Source organism: Daphnia magna, linkage group LG9 (genome assembly GCF_020631705.1).
Source record: "Daphnia magna isolate NIES linkage group LG9, ASM2063170v1.1, whole genome shotgun sequence".
In the NCBI taxonomy this organism is placed as follows: domain Eukaryota; kingdom Metazoa; phylum Arthropoda; class Branchiopoda; order Diplostraca; family Daphniidae; genus Daphnia; species Daphnia magna.
Genome location: NC_059190.1, coordinates 6,903,077 through 6,923,459, shown reverse-complemented (window position 1 = coordinate 6,923,459; position 20,383 = coordinate 6,903,077). Strand labels below are relative to the sequence as shown.

The 20,383-nt window shown below is 40.6% G+C and overlaps 1 protein-coding gene and 1 long non-coding RNA gene across 2 annotated transcripts; one reads left to right on the top strand and one right to left on the bottom strand.

The window, feature by feature from the left end:
* Positions 1-7,866: 7,866 nt before the first annotated feature.
* On the bottom strand, positions 7,867-10,092 carry LOC116933213. The gene is made up of 5 exons (XR_004399950.2): positions 9,208-10,092; positions 8,873-9,136; positions 8,595-8,819; positions 8,374-8,530; positions 7,867-8,320 (listed from the first exon to the last, which is right to left on the bottom strand). It is a non-coding gene; the product is annotated as an uncharacterized LOC116933213 (long non-coding RNA).
* Positions 10,093-16,028: 5,936 nt separating this feature from the next.
* Positions 16,029-17,182, top strand: LOC116935411. Its single transcript, XM_032942721.2, has one exon. The coding sequence runs from the start codon at positions 16,083-16,085 to the stop codon at positions 17,166-17,168; it is 1,086 nt and encodes a 361-aa protein (XP_032798612.2). The 5' UTR covers positions 16,029-16,082; the 3' UTR covers positions 17,169-17,182.
* Positions 17,183-20,383: the final 3,201 nt, after the last annotated feature.

Sequence of the window (20,383 nt, the reverse complement as noted above, 5' to 3'; positions counted from 1 at the left end):
GGGGGAACAAACGAGAGAGAGAGAGAACTGGGGACTTGATTTTTACTTGATTACGGGGGAGGTAAACGAGATGTCCTCGTTCACGACTGTTACACAATACACACTATACTGCACTGAAAAGGGGCAAGGGCAACATCCAACGTAAAGACAAAAAAGAAGGCCCTTGCCACCTACAATCCTGCCCGTGAGGGTAGCACTGTAAGTGACATGAGGAAAAATTTTGCAATATATTTCTCTGTTATTTTCTTCGCGCAGAAACTCAGCAATTAGCTGACCGAAAGGAACAAAATTACACCTGAAACAACGTAACCTCTAGTAATATATCATATTAAAAAATCTGATTTTTAGACATTATTCTTCTATTTTAAATCGCGTTGTCCAACATGGACCGGTGTCCCACATGGGTCCGGTCTCCCCTACTGTAAATTATTACTTTTACTTTATGGAGAACCTAAACGAAAATTGAATTTTAGCATTAGATGTTTTAGCAAACAATAATGTGAAAATTATCACTAGCAAGAGACATATAGGTTAATATCATTTTGAAATAGAACACAATTTTGGAAATAACACACTATCGATGTATTGTATAACGTTTAGTAAAGCAGGTATTCATATCACGCTAATACCAGCTACTAGAGAAAACGACAATCTTGCAGAACAAGATTATCGAAATTTAGAATCATTTTAGCCAAAAAGACTTCAACAACGGATAAGAACAGGCGACGAAAGGACATGAGGAACAACTAATCGACGTCCTAGAAGAGATACGCAGAAAAATTTGAAATACTACTAAAGAGTGCTTAGCAACAGATGTGAAACCTCGTATTAACACAGGACACAAATCTCACATTAATCAACGACTACGAATAAAACCTGAAGCTTAATTAATTGTTGTCAAAACCAAGAGAGAGGTAATGTTAAGTCATAAAATTATAAGAAAGGGATACAGTCCTTTTGCTGCAGCAATAGTAATGGTACCAACAAAAATGGAGTAGATGTGCATGCGCATCTATAAATATCATGCATCTATGCCCAAGGAAAAATACACTTTACCTAGAATAGATGACACGGTCGACGCATTGTGTGGATTAGTTTTTTTTTTTCCAACTTTGGACTTACTAAGCGGCTACTGTCAAATCGAGATAGAAGAAAGCGACAAAAACAAGACCACCTTTGTTTGCGAGTTTGGCCAATACGAAATTAATTCATCACCTCAATTACCCCTTTTACACCTCTAGGACTAATTTCGCGGTGGCATTCTTCTTTTGTTTTATTCCCCTTATGAACTTCCATCCTTAGTCGAAGATTGATGGAGAAGAAGCAACGAAGGCAGTCAGGATCGTTAATTTGTTATCGTGATGGTGGGCAGTCCCCAGCTGTCACTCCCTTTTTTCGTATTGTTAACCTCATGTTTGTGTATTCAATACAACCATCATGACTTTTGCCACTGCTTTTACCCACAGTCTAGACTCATCATTTTCAGTCATTTTGAATGTTGTTTAAATCTTCTATTTTAAAGAATTTAAATTATAGTTTTCCCCACATAGCACAGGTCGGTCCTACGGACATCCACAGTTTATCCAACACGGATAAGGGTGATATCCTACAGACATCCGTGAAACTGCCCGATATCCGAACTGAATGTCCCTCGGGTATCAACTTAATATTACAGGACCTGCCGGGAAGATGCCGTCGGACATTCTAAGAACATCCGACAGGACTTCTTTTGGCTATAAATAAGACATTATAAGCAAAATTAACATGGCCGAGTCAGAATTCGAACCCCGTTCTCCCACTTCGTAGTTGAAGTCTCTGACCATTCTGCCATCCCTTTCACAATCATTTCAACTATATTGTGTTACTGAATCAAAATATTTTGAAATACAGTACCCGCCCTTAGTATCCGAACGCTAGGGCCATTAAACCCAGCGTCTTATCGCACATGGTGTGTAGCGCGGATATGGAAATGGGTAAGTAAAAATTAAAATAAAGCTACAAAAAATTTCTAGTGTCAAATAAACAATAAGCTATCCAGTATAATTTTTTTTTATTTTTTACCTACAGTCCTACAAGATTTGTTGACTAGTATGTTAGTCATCAAATATCCGAACACCGCTTCGCCCTATGGGGGGCCAAATGACACGTTTTATAATTTTTTTGTTTTACACAAACACATATTTTCTGATTTTCAAATTATGCAGTTAAATTGTATATTCATTATGCTATATCCCCGTATCTGTTATTATACTAAAACTTAAATAGTTTAAGAAAAGGAATTTTTTTACGTGAAGTGGGTACTAAGTTTTATCCGTAAAACATAGTTTGCACCGTTTCCATTTGAGGCGCTGGATCCGTGTTTTCTTTTTTTACGAGGGACATTTTCAAAATGAAAAACAAAGAATCGCCTTTCGCCTTTCAAGGCGTGAATCAGCGCCTCAAGTGGAAATGAGGTATATTATGTCCGACGGGAAAAATTTTAGTACCCTCTTCACTTAAAAAAATTCCCTTTCATAAAGTATTAAGCCTTAATAGCGAAAGTTGGAAGGCAAAAGAGTATGGATTATAATCACTTTCACTTTGCTTGGCGATAATCTGCACAAGGGGATGTTGAAGGTCTGACATTCTTTGTTGACCTACTTACTGTATTTATTCTTGAACCGGCATGTTACAAAAGGAACATGGACAAGGTGCTTGAACCATTTGGCCTACGACACAGACCAATGTGAAGAACAGCATATTCTTTATCCAACCGGGTGCCCGTTTCTTCCTGGTCGAACGACCCGTCGGTGATTCCGTTGCTGCTGGGATCGCGGAGTCCTTTTCGTCTTGTAGGCCTTCGTACATTTCGGCAATCGGCTCCAATTGCCGGCGCCTCATTCTCCCCTTTTCTCTCCTGGCTGGCGGCTCCGCAGCTGCTGCAGTAGTGCTGGTGTCGGTGTTCACCCCAGTGTCTTCTTCAGTCATCTCACCCGTGTCGGTTTCGACACACGCCATACCCTCTTCAGTTTCGGCACGTGCTTCTTCTAAGCCGTTGTCTGCACGCGTGACACCCGAGTCGGTGTCGGCACGCTCGACAAGGAAGTCGGTGTCGGCACGCTCGACATCGAAGTCGGTGTCGGCACGCTCGACATCGAAGTCGGTGTCGGCACGCTCGACATCGAAGTCGGTGTCGGCACGCTCGACATCGAAGTCGGTGTCGGCACGCTCGACATCGAAGTCGGTGTCGGCATGCTCTAGCTTCTCAACTTCTTCGTCGCTTTCGGGCTCCTCGTCCGATTCCACAATAAACTTCTTCATTTGCGACACATGCACCACAAGAGTTTTTTTTCCACTAGGTTTTCGAAGTTCGTAGTTCAACTCAGTGACCTGCCTGATCACTTTGTAGGGCCCCACGTATTGATGTAGTAATTTTTCCGCGAGCCCCTTCTTCCACTCCGGGCGAAAGATTAACACTAGGTCCCCGGGTTCGTACACTGGTGTTGCACTGACTCTGGCATCGTACTGCGTCTTCTGACGTTGCTGTACCATGGCCAGCTGGTCCTTTACGTCTTCTCTAAGCTCTATTATTGCCTTCATTAGGTTTTCTGCACCGACGAGCTTTGGCTGGGTTGGCCCCGTTGCCGCCAGCAGATCCGCAGGAATCACTGCTTCCCTTTTATACACCATCATGAAAGTTGTGTGGTTAGTACTCTCTTGCCGCACGGTATTGTAGGCAAATGTAAAAAATCCGAGTAATTCATTCCAGTCTTCGTGGATCTCATCCAGGTACATCGCTAACATTGTTGCTAGCGTTTTCTTGCACCTTGTCTACTGCCTACTGCCTACTGCCCCGACTGCGGGCTTCTCGCACTCTCTACGCGCATCCTCGAACCCCCTTTCATAGGCGGTTTTTACGGAATCCGCCTGAAGTCTCGCCTCCTCCAGGAATTCATCACACTATTTGATGCATAACACGTAAAGCCTCTCGTAGAGAGCCGGGCCCAGCCCCTTGAAAAGGTGATCTATGCGCACCTCCTCAGCCATGTCTGGCTGAACTATGCGACACATATCCATTACATCATGGTAGTATTCCGTGATGTCTTCCTCCTTCCCTTGGACCCGCATTCACAGCTTCCTTTCCGTCTTCCGCTTCAGGTTTACCGCCATGAACTGCTTCAGGAACAGCGTCTTGATTCCACGCACTCTTTGTATTGCGCTGGCTCGTCGTCCGTCTCGGCTACTTGGACCGTCTGGTCCTCCCAGTGCTCTGGGCGGGCGTTTTTCGCCTCAAGGCCTACAATGCATTTGTAGGCAGCACCCTCGACTGACACATCAATAGCCCTTGCAAGACCGTTATTGGACCAACGATTATGGCGACCAATCCTTCCTATCCACTCAATTGCGTTTTCCTTTAGCGTGCCCCGGAACTTTTCCGGCTTCTTGTAGTGGAGCATTGGGCGTTCCGCCATATCTTCCTCTTATTTGAAAACCTGGTCCCACTCGAGTTCAGGATCCTCCAAAGACTGTCGGCTTGGCGATCCTCTGACGCTGAATCCGCCGCGTCCCCGTCTCACCGATGATTCTTTCTGAGGAATTAAAACGCTTTAGACCGTAAGCCTTCGTGCAGGCTTCTTCTTTCCAAGCCCACCCCTCACTCCTCGTCGCTTCTTGCTTCCGACGACGGTCCGCTGTCGGCACCCGACGATCGTTTTATGACCCCAGTGGTATCGGCTTCCACGCTAACTGTGCGTCTTCTTTCGGCAACGCCTTTTGCCCGCACTGACCTCTGCCACACCTCTCGGTTTCCATTCACCAACCCCTGCGTTCCAAGCGAAATTGGGTCTTACGACTTCCTCCACTGCGACTGCGATACCCGATCTCCTCTGACCGTCTTAGCTTCCGCTAAGATATCCCTTGCGTCGATCCTTTCCTGGACAATGGAGGCTTACACCTGCGGGATAAGCGACTCTCGGTCGTCGAACTCTGCCTGATGCGTGCGCAAACCCTGATCACGATCGACGACCCGCACTTGCGTGCGGGGCGTTCACGTGCGTTCACCCCTCCTTCGTTCCCTACCTCACGAGCCCGCTTACGTGCAGCTACCGGCTCGTAAGCCCCTTCCGTCACATCACTCCCTGCTTCCGGATTCCGAGCATTCTGGTAGCTCTGTGTGCCCTTGAATTCCTCGTTTTGTGGTTCGGAATCAGACTGAAATTGTGACGGATCTGGAACCTCTTGCGGTAGGAACACTTCCCTGGCCAACCATGTACCTTTTTGTCCCAAAGTGAGGTCGCTCACTTTTCCAGGAGGGCCTCTTAAACGGCACTTTGATCGAGCTGAAGCTGCGTTTGCTGCCTGCAATCCTGTTGAAGATCGTGCTAGAGGTGTCGCCGCCCTCAAACCCGAGTAATAGGTCCGAATCTCCTTGGTAGGCTCCTCTGCTGCTTGTCTACGGCTCCTTTCCCCAGCGTCTATTATCACACCTCTCCCGTGTGAAATTCCCACGAGGATCCGCTGAGATCACACTGTCAAATACACGCTCTCCCAGACCGTTACTGTGGCCTCGTGCCCGGCAGTAAATTGCCAATTTTGTTTTCCAGAGACCCCTCAAAGCGAACGCCTACCCGAGTTACAACGTGTACCTGATCAGTAAACAACGCAGGAGAATCTCCACCATGTTACCGATTCACTGGGTTAAGGGATGCATTCAGTCATAGACAGCTTACACGACACTCACACACAGCATTACACAGTGATAGCACTAACAGCCCTAACAACTAGTCTGAATCACTACATTAGACTGCTCCTCTGGCCGGCCCTCTGACATCCGGCCAGATTGGCAAAGTCCATTGTCATCACACATTTGCATCGCTTAGCATTCGTCTACAGCACAAAGGGCACTAAAATCATTGTCTCAAAACGGCTGGAGTTTAAGAGAAGATTAGGTACACGTAGGAGACGAACTGCGGGTTTCCGTTTCTTCTCTGGAGTTCGTTGAGGGTATGTTGGTAAATTCCAGGATTCAGTAGCGCTCCTCCGATTTCTTTTCTCCGGTATAAGCGTGCCATAAAGATGGGCCATGCGTTCTACGTCGGAACTTACTGCATCGTGAACCAAAACTTTTAACATTTGTATGAACATAGACCAATTGCGAGGATCTCCATCGAAGCTGAGCGCCTTCATACGGCGTGGTTTAATACCGGAACAACCCGTCATGTTTTGTGAAGTGTCGAGGTTATGGATCCAAGCATCTTGGATTTAAGCAGCAGGCGGGTTGTGAACCGTTTCCGGAGGAGTGGATGGACCTGGAAAGCCTGTTTAGTACGAGGACCTCGTCTGCACTAAAGGTGGTGTCGTAATGTTTCCTGGAAAAGACATCGAAGCTTGTCGCTGTCCAATATTGATCTACGGAGTAGAAAACGATGAACAAGATATGGTAGCTGTCACTGTCGGCCCGTAAGACGAACGGAGCCAGGCGGAAGTGTAGTCACAGTCGGAGCGGTTGTGAACAATCCCGGACCGTATGAAAAACATAGATTGACCGACCCATGGTTCGTGCAGTTGAGTGGCACGTACCCAGTCCATCCGCTATCCCTTGATGTTATCGGTTGAATCAGTGGGTTAGCTGATGGGTGAGGTTGAGCAGATGCCCCCAACCCAAAGGAATTATGTTGGTTGGAATTCCTCCAAGAGAACTCGGGTTTAGCAGTCGTTAATGTCCCAGGCTGAAGGATGGACGACGTTTGAACAGTCATGACGTTGTGTGAAACCGGTTGGGTGACACGTCTCGTTGAAAAAATGTGTTCGCAGCACTGGTGGACGGCGGCATAGAAAACGTCGGGTTCGTTGTGCTAGCTGTGTTCACGCTTCCAGCGCTCGTTGGAATGTACCATACTGATATTGAGCGTGGTAAAGAGCTAGTAGAAGTAAAGAGATGCGCATCCTTCCCAGAAATCCAATCATCATAGATCATCGCAGAAGCTTACCCAGAAGCAGACATCGTAGCGGTATCCGGAACGACTGGAATCGCTGAAATATGAACCCTAGAGTTTGTGGTAGACACCTCTGATGTTTGCATAGACGCTGCTTGTGTTTGATCTCGCTAATTCTGGTCATCGACCGTAAGTTTGTCTAGTTGTTTCCGCATGATTTCTCTGTTTACTCGCTGTCGATTCATTTCGTCACACAGCTTCCATTGTTCCCTGTTACTCCCCAAACGGCGTTTATAGTTGTCGAGATCTCTTATTTTCTCGCGTCTTCTTCCTCCTTACTGCAACGTGCTGGGTACATGTAATGGTAACAGTGTATTCAGAGTTATCTCAGTGTTATGAGAGATTCCCACATTTACTAAAATTCATGATGCTGTGAATTTTACAATTAGAGATACCAACGAGACTAAAATGTGGTTAAAAAGAAAGTTTCCTACCCGTGCTTTTTTCAGTTATAGGTTTTCTACGCTCCCACCAAGTCTTCAAACAACAGACATAGGTACACCATGAAGATAAGCGTTGTCGTTTATTTCTCCTGTACAAGAGACTACTTTCAAATAGACGCTCTGTTTACCAATATTGTAAATTAACAAGTACCCCCTTTATACCCCGTACTACAAGAATCCCCGTAGAAAATGAAATCTAGTTCCCTATGAGGAGCTAGCTAGTTGTCTGCTGTCATGCATACTGTTGCATAGATGGTTTCTCCTAGCAGGGGTTTTCTCTGAAACTTGCCAGCAGATCATTGCTATGCGCTTATTAGGTATCCACTTATGTGTGCAGTTAAGGCGTAGGTAGTTATGATATGATGAGTAAATAGCGAACATACACTAGTGACTTTTAGATTTGTGTGATCCGCTAAGTTTTTTATAAAATTTTTTCGTCTATATTTATTTCCTCTCCTCCCTGTTCCCCCGTAAATAAAATACAATAAATTTTAATTTATGCTACCGTTTGTTTTAATTGGTAACACTTCCTGAGTCTGGAAGATTGACATGGGTTACAAAAATGCGGTCGAAACTTTGATCGACAATTTCAAAAAATTTTTAATAGAAAACGCTATCCATACGAGATAAAATTACAATATAACGTAATTCGAATGTTGAAACTAAGTAAAAAATTTAAAACCACTTAGCAATTACTATTCACTTAGGTGGAGGGATCTTAAATTTAGGAGCATCTAATTTGCAGTATCGTCTTCGGCTATGTTATCGCAGCTTCCGATGGCAGAGTGTTGACTGCAGCGAGAATGGCCCAAGTTTTGGTCGACTGTTAACGACAGTCGATCAGTTGTTTTCGTTTGTGAAACCTCTAGTTGTCGTCCCATTAACTACCGGAAGCAGTAACTCCTATAGATAAAAAGGTGTTATAATTAATATTTCGTTCTAAATTAGGACGTTACCTTATTTATTTTCAACCAAGTTATCGGGATTTCTGCTCTTTAGTTGAAGAATTTCAGTTTCGAGGGATTTGATTTCCTCATCTATTTTATCCACCATGTGGTAAAGAAATCAATTTTCATTTTCAAGATCAGCGATCCGGATCTTCATATCGAACATCTAAAATAAAATGGTATTGTCAATTCATAAGAATTAAAGATTTTTCAGAGATTCAACTGCTTACGAAGATAGGACGGTGTTGAGTTGTTTTCTGATGAATGGAACAACGAATCAAAGTGAAATTCTTTTGTCGTATTTGCCTCAGGTATAGGAATAACAGATAAAGTAAGGGCGTTGCTTGAAGAAAGACCAGAAGACGGTTTATGAAATAAACTATCTTCGTCGTTATCAATGTTCTAACGATAAGCGACGTTTGAACCATCCGTTGAGTCTTCGTCATCACTTTCATCTAAAACCACACATTAGAAAAACTGTAGACACAAAATTAAACAAATGGATCACCTAATTACTCTAAGAACATATCATTCTGTGTATCACAATCATCTCCGTCATTAGGCTGTGATGAGAAAGAAGATAGTTCGACTTCTTCTGGATAGGTTAGCGTCTTTTTCGCATGCTGGCAATTATTTTTTCCTGCTTTAACCTTTTTCTTTGATGCTTTTTCAGCCTTTTCTTTTGCCACTGCTTCGGCATTTTTCTTGAATACTTCATCAGTCTTAATTTTTTGTCGAAGTTTTTCAATTTGCCACCACCCCGTCGGTTACTCTACATTTCGAAAGAGAAAAGATGGTTATAATAAAAATAATATCGAACAACATGGATCAGAGATTACTTACTTGAAAATTCATGGATTGTTGCCACAAGGACTTGTCTGTTCCCGTTAGACGTTCTCTACTCTGAAATAAGTTAAACAGCATACAGTACCCACCCAAATTATTGTGCACTTTGTCGTTTTTCGTCCCTTTTTACATTGCCTCTTATGGCACTACGTCCCCCCTTTTTTTTTAACTTTACACAGCAGCGGCTCCCTACTTATTGTTTCCTACTTAAGAGGGGCCAGGATCTCTTACATGGCTTTGGATACTTAAATTCCGCCCATACTTACACGAGATTTCCTACTAAAAAAACCTTTTTCATGTAAGAATGTTGTAAGTAGTTAAGTAGGCTCAATAAAGGGTCTAGCCTACTTAAAATTCATTCGCACACTTTTTTTTCTATAGGGCAATTATATAATCTTTAGTCAAAATTCAGCAAATGACTTCTATCATATCAAAATTTGTTGTGCTAATTAAGGTATATCCATAAATGGGGTTCAGAAATGAAAAAAAAATGCCGTAAACCAAGGTATTCGAACACCAGACCTTTTGAATCGTAATCCGATGCATTACCACTGAGCTACTTTCGATGGTATATAAGTTGCAAACATAGCGACAAATACTATAAAGGTCTGTTGGGTGATAGAAAAATTTTTGGAAAATCTTTTAAGAAATGGTATCATTTGATTTTACGTGCTGAAATTCTGTAATCAAACACCACCGATTGATAAAATTTTTGAAGTTTATAGTTATAATTTGAATAAATTTATACTAATATTAATTTGATTAAATTAAATATCGTTTTCTTAGTTGAAATAGAAAAAGATAGAAACAATAATGTTCAATTATCTACCGAAAATCATTAGGGGAGGGTGGGGCTAGTTGGACAATTTTTTTAATTTCTTCTCTGGTTTCTTTAATTTTTCATATTTTGACACCTAAAAAATTGTAAAAGAAAGCTCAGATAACCAGCTTTCTCGTGCTATTTTTTAATTTGATCTACGTTGAAGAATTCTTATCGAAATCAACGTTCAAAAAGCTAAAAAAAATTTGCCTACATGCCCCACTAACGGGGTAAGTTGGCAGTGGTAGTGGGGTAAGTTGGCCCCATGTATTTTAAATACGGATTTCAGTGAAATGTTGATGTTGTAAACAAACTAGAATAACATTACAATAAACAAAAATCCTATAGTTATTTTAGAGTGGGAAACTTAGAAATAAGTTGTGATAACTTACATAAGGATTAATAGCCTTAAATGCAAAAAATAAAAAATAATATACATAATTCAGGCAAACATTTCACAGGTGAACATCGTATAAAGAGAAACACTTAAAATTTGCCAAATTTTGGCCCTTAATGCATACCACTGTTCACCATAAGTCATATCTAGCAAAAATTCGACTAACAATTCCCTGACATTTTGACAGGCCATGTACTATACATATGCATGTATAATGCCTATGCCGACATGCCCCATGTTGCAATGTATCAACTTGCCCCAACCCGGGGTTTATTAAAATAAAAATTTTAATTACTCCTTTGTAATTGATTAAAACAAATCCATTGTTACAGTTCGATAGAGGACACAATTTTCTATAAAACTAATATTTTTTAAAAATTATATGCATACCAAGAAAAGATAAAATTGATGAATACCAAGCACGCAACTATTGTGGATTTGACGCAAAAAATTTCGTTATTTTCTATTTCCTAAACTATTTGGGATAAATTCATAAAACTTTGCACAAATGTGCGCACGATAAACATCTTTGACTATGAATTATTTCAATAAAACCTCTTTCACATAATTCGTCTAAATTAAGAATTGTAAACTTGCCCTCCTGCCAACTAGCCCCACTCTCCCCTACCTACAGTGCAACATTATAAACTTCCCGGTATTCCTGTGATGGAATTTGATGTGTTCAAAAAAAGTTGTTGGGATTTTCAATTGACAGTTCATGAGTAGTGTTTGATCATCAAAATTCGTCAGAGTTACAAGATACTTGCAATTTTAACGACTTTGATTTAGTCAACCTGCTTTACTGTGCAAGGTACTTAACTAAAGAACTTATATGGTATAAAAAGTACTAAAATTTGGGGAAACGATACTTAATTTTGATACAGCTTTTAAATGTAAGTATTAAAAATGGGTAAAGTATGTTTCGCAAAACTTGAATAAAGATACTTAAATTAAAGCATACTTATTTCGAACGTTTCATACTTAAAATGCCATTTTCCATCTTATTTATAAGTGGGATGGTAAGTGTAAGTAGCATAACTACACATAAGTATTTGCAATTTACAGTAAGTGACTTGGGAAACTCGTTTTAAGTAAGAAAATTGCAAATTAAGTAGATTTTCGACCTACTTAATCAATCAGTAGGAAATTTCCTACTGAAATACTTACATTAAAGTAGGCTACCGCTGCTGTGTAGGATCAGGCGTAAAAGATACGAAAATATAAAAAAATCAGCATACTCATCGATGAGTTTGCTATTATTTGATGTGTGGCGCTTCTATGAGTGTGTTATATCCTGAACGGTATATGTGCGTTCAGGTGTACAAAATTTCCCCCTTTTCCCAGTTTCGCGCCGCCATTACTTTTGTTGGTGTACCCCCCAAAAATGTCCCTTTTTTCTTTCGTGCATATCTTTGAAACAAGAAGTCGCACGAACTTGTAATTTTTTCCCCCGTTAAAAGAATAAGCTCAAGCTCATTTTTGTATAATCAAATTATTTTTTACCCGACTTTTATTCCCTAAATTTTGTTGTTTTCTGCGACCCAATTTTTTTTTTCCTTTCTATAGAAAACTTATTATAGTAGAACGACTATAGCTGTATTTTTCGACCACTGGTGGCGCATGTTGCATGTATTACACATGTATTTTGGTAGAACATCGGCAAGCAGTGTTGATCCGGGATTAATTTATCAATATTGGCATAACAGAAATGGACAAGGTTTGGCGACTCAAGTTCCGAAATAATTTTATCAGTAGTGGCATAACAGAAATGGACAAGGTTTGGCGACTCAAGTTGGAAATGACCCGGGCCAATGTGCGATTTCGATATGCAGCCAATAATGGCGCAAAACAACATTGGACCAACATTCATCATTCCAACATCAAAAATTAAATAGTAGCCTAAAACAAAAAAATAGCTTTATTCATCGTAATATAAAGTAAAGACAAACCTAGCCAGATTTGCATGATTTGAACTCTATACCACTGTTCAACAACTTCATCTTTCAGACGCTTTATCCACTTAGCTATTTCTATGCATATCAAGTAATATGTTTTCCGCAGTAATCCCGGAATTTGGTTAAAAATTTCCCAGAGAAAACGAAAGTTAGTTTAAATTTAGTACGTGGTTACAGTTCTATTATTTTTACTGTTTATAGATCCTAATTTACACAACAATCATTTCATTTTCATGTTTAATCGTTAATTTAGACCAAACATTTCAAAACTACAACAAAAATGTAATTAAAAATAACAAATTTAAAAAGCACACCCGGGTAGGAAACAATACTGACCATACTGTTTTCTTCATCCGATGTTGATTTTAGGTCGGTTCACATATGTACATACAGTACCCACACAAAGTTTGGAAACACGACGAGTGTTTCCGCGCTTTTAACACGGCGGCTTACGGGCCAAAGTGTCTGCCTTTTTTACGCGATAACTCACGTTTGAGTTATCGCAAAGCAAATCCAAAAAAATCCTCTTGTTGAGGAAAGAATTTCCTTTCACCATGAATTTTTTGAAATGTTTGTGAATAGAAGTTTAGCCCCAAAGTCATAGGTATAAAGTTTGGAAACATCGGCGCGCTCGCCATATGTTTCCATGCTAAAGTGTATGTTACTGAAAAAATTATCAAAAATTCCAATTTACGAATTTTTACTTGAAACTTTTACAAACGGTAGACGACATAGTCGTCTACATTTTGACAAAGTTTAAATTTTTTTTTAAGAAAGGCTGAGTTTGGCCGATTTTTTAAATAAAACGTACGTCGGAAATTCTGTTCCCCCTTTCTTCCCCTTTTGCTTTTCCCTTCCATTCTTCCCCCGGGCTAGGATTTCGTCCCCTCGCCACGAAAGATTGATCGGCATTGTTTATTTTAAAAATCGGCAAAATTAGCCTTTCATCAAAAAAAATTGAAACTTTGTCAAAATGTAGACGACTATGTCGTCTACCGTTTGTAAAAGTTTCAAGTAAAAATTCGTAAATTGGAATTTTTAATAAATTTTTCAGTAACATACACTTTAGCATGGAAACATATGGCGAGCGCGCCGATGTTTCCAAACTTTATACCTATGACTTTGGGGCTAAACTTCTATTCACAAACATTTCAAAAAATTCATGGTGAAAGGAAATTCTTTCCTCAACAAGAGGATTTTTTTGGATTTGCTTTGCAATAACTCAAACGTGAGTTATCGCGTAAAAAAGGCAGACACTTTGGCCCGTAAGCCGCCGTGTTAAAAGCGCGGAAAAACTCGTCGTGTTTCCAAACTTTGTGTGGGTAGTGTATATACATATACATATATACATATATATATACATATTCATATACATATATACATATGTACATATACACATATGTATTTTTCAATATTTATCCAATATAATCAATATTTATCCAATGTCAATACAATTCCAAATTTTAGCTGCTGTTCGATATCGAAATGCCAATAGTACCCCAAAGTCAAAAACCCAAGTTCAAACTATATATATATCTATCTACTAATCCAATGTTAGTAGAATTTCAAAATTTTGCTCTTGTTCGATATCGAAATGCCAATAGTACCCCAAAGTCAGAATCCCAAGTTTAAACGATATATATATCCATGTACAAATCCGATGTTGGTACAATTTCAAATTTTTTCTCTTGTTCGATAGCGAAATGCCAATAGTACCCCAAAGTCAGAAACCCAAGTTTAAACGATATTTATATATCCATATACTAATCCAATTTTGGTACAATTTCAAATTTTTGCTCATGAATGCTATGAAACAGCATTCATAATCCGCCCAGTGATTGTGAATGTGGACTCAATTGCCCGACCAATCCTTCTAAACACAATGCAGTTCAATGGTGCGTATGGGTGTGATTTTTTTTTTGCATCCGGGTATTATATTTACAACAGTATGGGTCAAATGATTTTTTTTGCTAACGTTTCCATTGATTACTAAAAAAATCGGAAAAGGAAACACTCTTGTTTATTGTGAACAGATTGGTTACAGACGATTTTAAAAGACGGATAAAATTATAGCATTTAGAAAATAGATATAAGAAAACATTTAAAAAAAATTTTTTTTAAAGAGGATTTATTTAATTTAAACAAACTGACAAATGAAATATGTTTAATATTTCTTCCACCAGCCGTTAGCTTCAAAGCATAATTGAAGTCTTTTTGTCATTCGCTAATTTTTTACGATAAGCGTCTTTTTCAGTAAGATTTTGCCAAGCGGTCTGTATATGGGCAAAATCTTCTCCTTTGTTTCGGGAATATTTTGCGTCCGTCGAAATCACACAGCTTCAAATGGTTGCCATGGTTTCCAATAAGTTTTCATGTCGCGAGAAAATATGGAAAACGGAAAAATTGATAAAAAAGTCGGGGTGGGGGAAAGGTAACAATTCAGAGGTAAGCCTTTCCCTGACTTTTTTCTGATCGTGGACGTTTTGCCTATGCATGTTGTCGAAAAGGCTGGTTTGAAAACACTGGTTTCAAGTTTAGCACCACATTTGCAATTGTGTGGAAGAACCTCCTTCACAAACATGCTGCAAACTAAATATTGTGACGTATGTCTTTTTATGTAGTATTGTGTAGTTGTTTTTATAAATGACCGCTAGATGGCTTTTTCTAGCGTGGTCTTATTAATCTAGAGCTAGTTAGTTCGCGTCTGTACGTTGTCTGGTAAACAACTCATGCTTCTCGGTTTGCGTTTACTAGTGTTTTCGGTTAAACTATCTATGTTTTAGTCCATTAGGGCACCATTGGAAGTAGTGTTAGTATTATTTAGAGTAGTCCAATGGTGAAAGGGACCTATATGTTTGCGCCTTGTGTCGTGAGGCCAACATTTATGTAACTTTGGCTTTGGGCTTATCGCATCAACAAGTGTTTATTGCCACAAACAATTCTACCCGTGACAATTTGGTGGAGATGCAGGGTATTGGCTACACTTGTTGATGGTGAATTTTTCAAAGTGAATTTTGATTTGTGAGAACGCAGTGTCCATTTGTGTTAGTGATCCAAAACGTTTTCGTGTGTTAGCGTCGTCGCCATTTTTTATTGTTCCCATTGCCGCCATCTTGTTTCCTTTGGTGACGCTACTGGTCAAGTATCGTTTCATCGTTGTTTGTAGACAAGTTAATCTGTTTCTTCTCTTTTATTTGTCAATTAGGAAATTTTGAACGGATTGTGGAATTTTATTATCGAATTGTGGATGAATCGACTTCGTGTTTGGGCATCTCTATTTTTATCATCTTGCTAGTGAACAATTAATTCTCTCTTTTTATCCTTCCAGTCTAGATTTGACTCGAAGATTTGATTGCTTTCGGGTCTTTAATTGGATTACTACCCGTTATCATTTGAGTGGTTGGATATCACTCTTTAGCCAAGACTCGAGAGCTCGAAAGTTGCGTCCCCTAACCAATTACCTTTTAAATTTAGGTGAGGATCATAGCCTCCGTCGGTCAGTGCTGTAATACTCAGCTTATAAAAGTATTGGTTCCGATATTTGGGTTCCCCTCTTAGTGGGTAAGATTTTGTTGTGGGTTAGGTAGGGTTTGCCTTACCGATTTTTGATTTTATAGTCCTTTTTCCACTTGACTTGTGATAGTGGCTTCTTGTTGTGATTCTTTAGCGAATCTTTTATTTTGATTTTTTCTTTTGAATCATGGCTCGTCGGTTAGGTCGAGAGGGTCCTTCGGTTGCTGTAGTCGTAAATGAACAGGCTCCTCGCTTGCGAGCGCGTGATCCACCGATCTTTCGTGGAGAGCCTCATGAAGATGTAGTTGAGTGGTTGCGTCAATTTCAACGGGTTAGCGATTTCAATTTGTGGGATGGGAATCAGCAACTACGACAGTTGCCCCTATGTTTAGAAGGAGTTGCTGAGAGGTGGTTTTCTAGTTTGAATCCACGACCTGACACTTTTCCCGCTCTTAGTGATCGAGTTTTGAGGGCATTTCGTCATCAAAACTACGAAATGGAACTAAATTCGCAGCTTCGTGCCCGAAGGCAAGGCCCTGGTGAACCCGTCATGACTTATTGTTATGATGTTGTTCATCTTTGTTCAAAAATTAATGCAGATATGCCTGAACAAGAGAGAGTTCAGCATATTTTGCGTGGATTAAGTTCTTCTCTTATGGAAAAGGTGATGCCTGATCTAACGCAGCCATTTACCGTTGATCAACTTTTTGCTCGGATTCAAGTTCATTGTCAGACAATTGCCATGGCCAATCGAGCTTTGAATGATTCTTTGTCTACCCCAGTAATGCAGACTACCATCTTGAATCCTCCCTCTGCTGGGTTTGTTACGAAGGAGGAGTTGAACACTTCGATTGCGTTATTGAGAAAAGAGATTAAGGAAGATGTGGCTTCTACCTTAACCTCTTTCACCTCCACCATTAAAGAAACCATCCGGTCAGAACTTAAAGCTAGCAGGAAGAATGTCGGGGTGGGTGTTCGGAATGATGGTGTCGGATTGGGCAATCGGGTTATGAAAAGGACGGCTGATGGTCGCCCCATTTGTAATTCTTGTGGCCACCCAGGCCATATTGCTCGTGCCTGTAGGTCTAATTCAACGCGTCCACCACTTGCGTGTTTTATTTGTGGGCAGGTTGGTCATATTTCACGTCAGTGCCCTTCTAGGCTTGAGAGTAGTTCAAGGCAGGGTTTATCGAATGCGGGTTTTTCGGGGGGCTCCTCTTCAAATCAAGCTAATGGGAATAATTCAGGCACTTCGTCTCGCTCATCAAACTGAATGCGGTGATTGAAGGGGAATCCATCACCGAGGTCTTGCATCTTCCCCATCCGACGTCAAAGAATGTAGTTTTGAAAGAGGTGACCTGTTTTGGGAAAACTGTAAAAGCTGTTATTGATACAGGGGCGGGAGCAACTTTGATTTCGCCAGAATTTTGTCAGGAATTGGGTTTACTGGAAAATCATTGGATTTGGGAAGGTCCTCGTTTAATTCTAGTGGATGGCACACGAATTTATCCAAAAGGGGCAGTTAAATTCAAACTTTTCCTTGATAAATGTTTAATCTGGGTGACGGCAGCCATTGTTCCCCTTAATGGTTTTTCTCTCTTATTGGGTAATGATTCTCTCGCAGAGATCAAATCATTCTCAGTTCGATATGATGACGATGGAATAGGTTCATTTGCGGTAAATGGGTTCGATGTTGTCGAAGAAAGAAAAGATGACTATGGGTGGATTGTTTGTCGGGAATCTCATTCCATTCCAGCCTACTCCTTGATTACCTTGGCTACGGATATAAGATGTTCAGGTGGGAAGGAAATTGAAGAGCCGTTTTTACTTATTGAACCGTCCTCAAAGGTGTTTGTTGATAAAGGCCTATCAATGGGTCGTATTTTACTTCCTACTAGTGTGTCTTGTAAAGAACCACATTCTTTTCCTGTAACGAATTTTTCTGCTTCTTCTCAATTTGTTTCCGTGGGTATGGTTCTCGGGAAGGTTTTTCCTGTTCAAGAGGTTATTGATGACCTTCCTGTTCAGACTTTCAATGACTCTGATCTAACGTCTCTAAATTTTGCCGATCGAGTCAGTAAAGATTTGAATGCTGAGGATTGTGAGCAGGTTGTATCTCTCTTAATGCGTTTTTCGTCTTGTTTTGCTCGAACACCAAGTGATCTGGGTCGATCCAATGTGTTTCAACATCAAATTAGCACGGGATTCCATCTGCCTGTTCACCAACCCCCATATGGCAGTGCTTGGCGCGAGCGTGATTTAATTCAGGATCAGGTTCAAGATATGATTAGGGATGGGGTTGCTGAGCCGTCAAACAGTCCGTGGGCTGCACCTGTTGTTTTAATCAAGAAAAAGGATGGAGGGTGGCGCTTTTGTGTAGATTATCGTAAGTTGAATGCGGTTACTGTCAAGGATGTTTATCCGCTACCCAGGATTGACGATGCCCTTAGCCGTCTGGAGGGGTCGCAGTATTTCTCGATTCTGGATATGCAGGCAGGATATTGGCAAATTGAGATGAATCAGGAAGATAGAGTCAAAACTGCTTTTATTACGGCTGATGGTTTATATCAGTTCAAGGTGATGCCTTTTGGGCTAACCAATGCTCCTGCCACTTTCCAGCGGACGATGGATGTGGTTTTGGCTGGTCTTAAATGGAATTCTTGTCTGGTCTATTTAGACGACATTGTTATTTTTTCTTCTACGGTTTCACAGCATTTGTTTCGTCTTGAGGCTGTTTTACAACGAATTTTGAAGGCGGGACTCAAGTTGAAGTTGTCCAAATGCTCCTTTTTAGAGCAGTCGCTTAAAGTGCTTGGATACATTGTGAGTGCTTCGGGTTTATCGCCAGATCCCGCAAAAGTCTCTGCTGTTCAGGATTTTCCTATACCGCGGAATGTCAGGGAGCTTCAAAGCTTTTTAGGCCTATGTTCCTATTATAGGAAATTCGTTCAAGGATTCGCTGTTTTGGCCCGTCCTCTCTCAAATTTGACTAAGAAAAGTAGTCGTTTTATCTGGACAGAAGAACATCAACGCAGCTTTGAATCTTTAAAGACTGCGTTAACAAACCCTCCTGTGCTGGCTCATCCCAAGTATAATCTTCCAATGGAGATTCATTGCGATGCTAGCGGTTTTGGTGTGGGTGCTGTTTTGAGTCAGCATCAGGATGGGAAGGAACATGTGTTGGCGTATGCAAGTCGCTTATTGAGTAAGGCCGAAATCAATTATTCTGTGACCGAAAAGGAATGCCTCGCTCTCGTTTGGGCGGTTCAGAAGTTCCGGATGTTCATTTGGGGACTTAAGATAAAAGTGGTGACGGATCATCATTCTCTTTGCTGGCTTTTAAAGAAAAATGATTTAGTGGGTAGGTTGGCGCGGTGGAGTCTTCAATTGCAGGATCTGGATATAGAAATTGTTTATCGAAGTGGTCGTTTACATTTGGATGCGGATGGTTTGTCTCGTGCTCCGATAGATCCTCCTACAGAACTTGAGGACATGCCAGTCTTGGTTGTTCACTCTTCTAACTGGTGTGAAAATGAAGACATTATCTTGGCACAGCATCAGTCGGAATGGTGGAGAGGTATTCTTGCTGGCATTACGGAAGGGACGTCTTCTCGACGTATACGGCAGCTTGTTAGGCAATTTGAATTAAAAAACGGAATTTTATTTCGTCGTTGGATTCAACATGGGAGACTTTTTTATCAACTGTGTCTCCCTCAATTGTTTGTAGATCAAGTTTTACATGCCTGTCATGATGATGCTACTGCTGGACACTTAGGTGTCACTCGAACTTTGTATAAGATTAAGCAACGATATTTTTGGCCTAAGATGCGACGTGACATTATTCGTTTTGTTCTTTCTTGTGGTGAATGTCAGTCTAAGAAGCGGTCTCAGGAGCGACCTGCTGGTTTATTGCGTCCCATTCAAGTGCAGCAACCTTTTGAGAAGGTTGGCATTGATCTTGTTGGACCTTTTCCTCAAACTACCTCGGGAAATCGGTATTCGATAGTTGCTGTGGATTATCTGACCAAATGAGCCATTTGTAAAGCTGTTCCTTCTGCTTCGTCAAAAGAATTGGTCGATTTTTTTGTAAAACGTGTTGTATTACAACATGGTGCGCCATTTTTTCTGATATCCGATAGGGGAAATTGTTTAACCTCCTCTTTTTCTGAAGAACTTTTTAAAGCTATGCAGACTAATCATTTGGTTACTGCTGCGTATCATCCACAATGTAATGGTTTGGTAGAACGCTACAATCATACATTTGCGGAAATGTTGTCAATGTATGTAAACTCTTGTCACAATGATTGGGATGATTATGTTGATTTCGTTACGTTTGCTTATAATACGAGTAAACAAGAATCGACGGGAGTCACTCCTTTTTTTTCTTTTGTACGGTCGAGAAGCTGTTTTACCGATTGATGTTGCGTTAGGCAATAATCCCAATTCTGAGTGTAGTGATACTGATCCAAGCGATCGAGTGCGTCAGTT

Bases quoted from the DNA above. Each gene is read 5' to 3' on its own strand.
- LOC116935411 (XM_032942721.2), top strand. From the start codon at position 16,083: ATGGCTCGTCGGTTAGGTCGAGAGGGTCCTTCGGTTGCTGTAGTCGTA.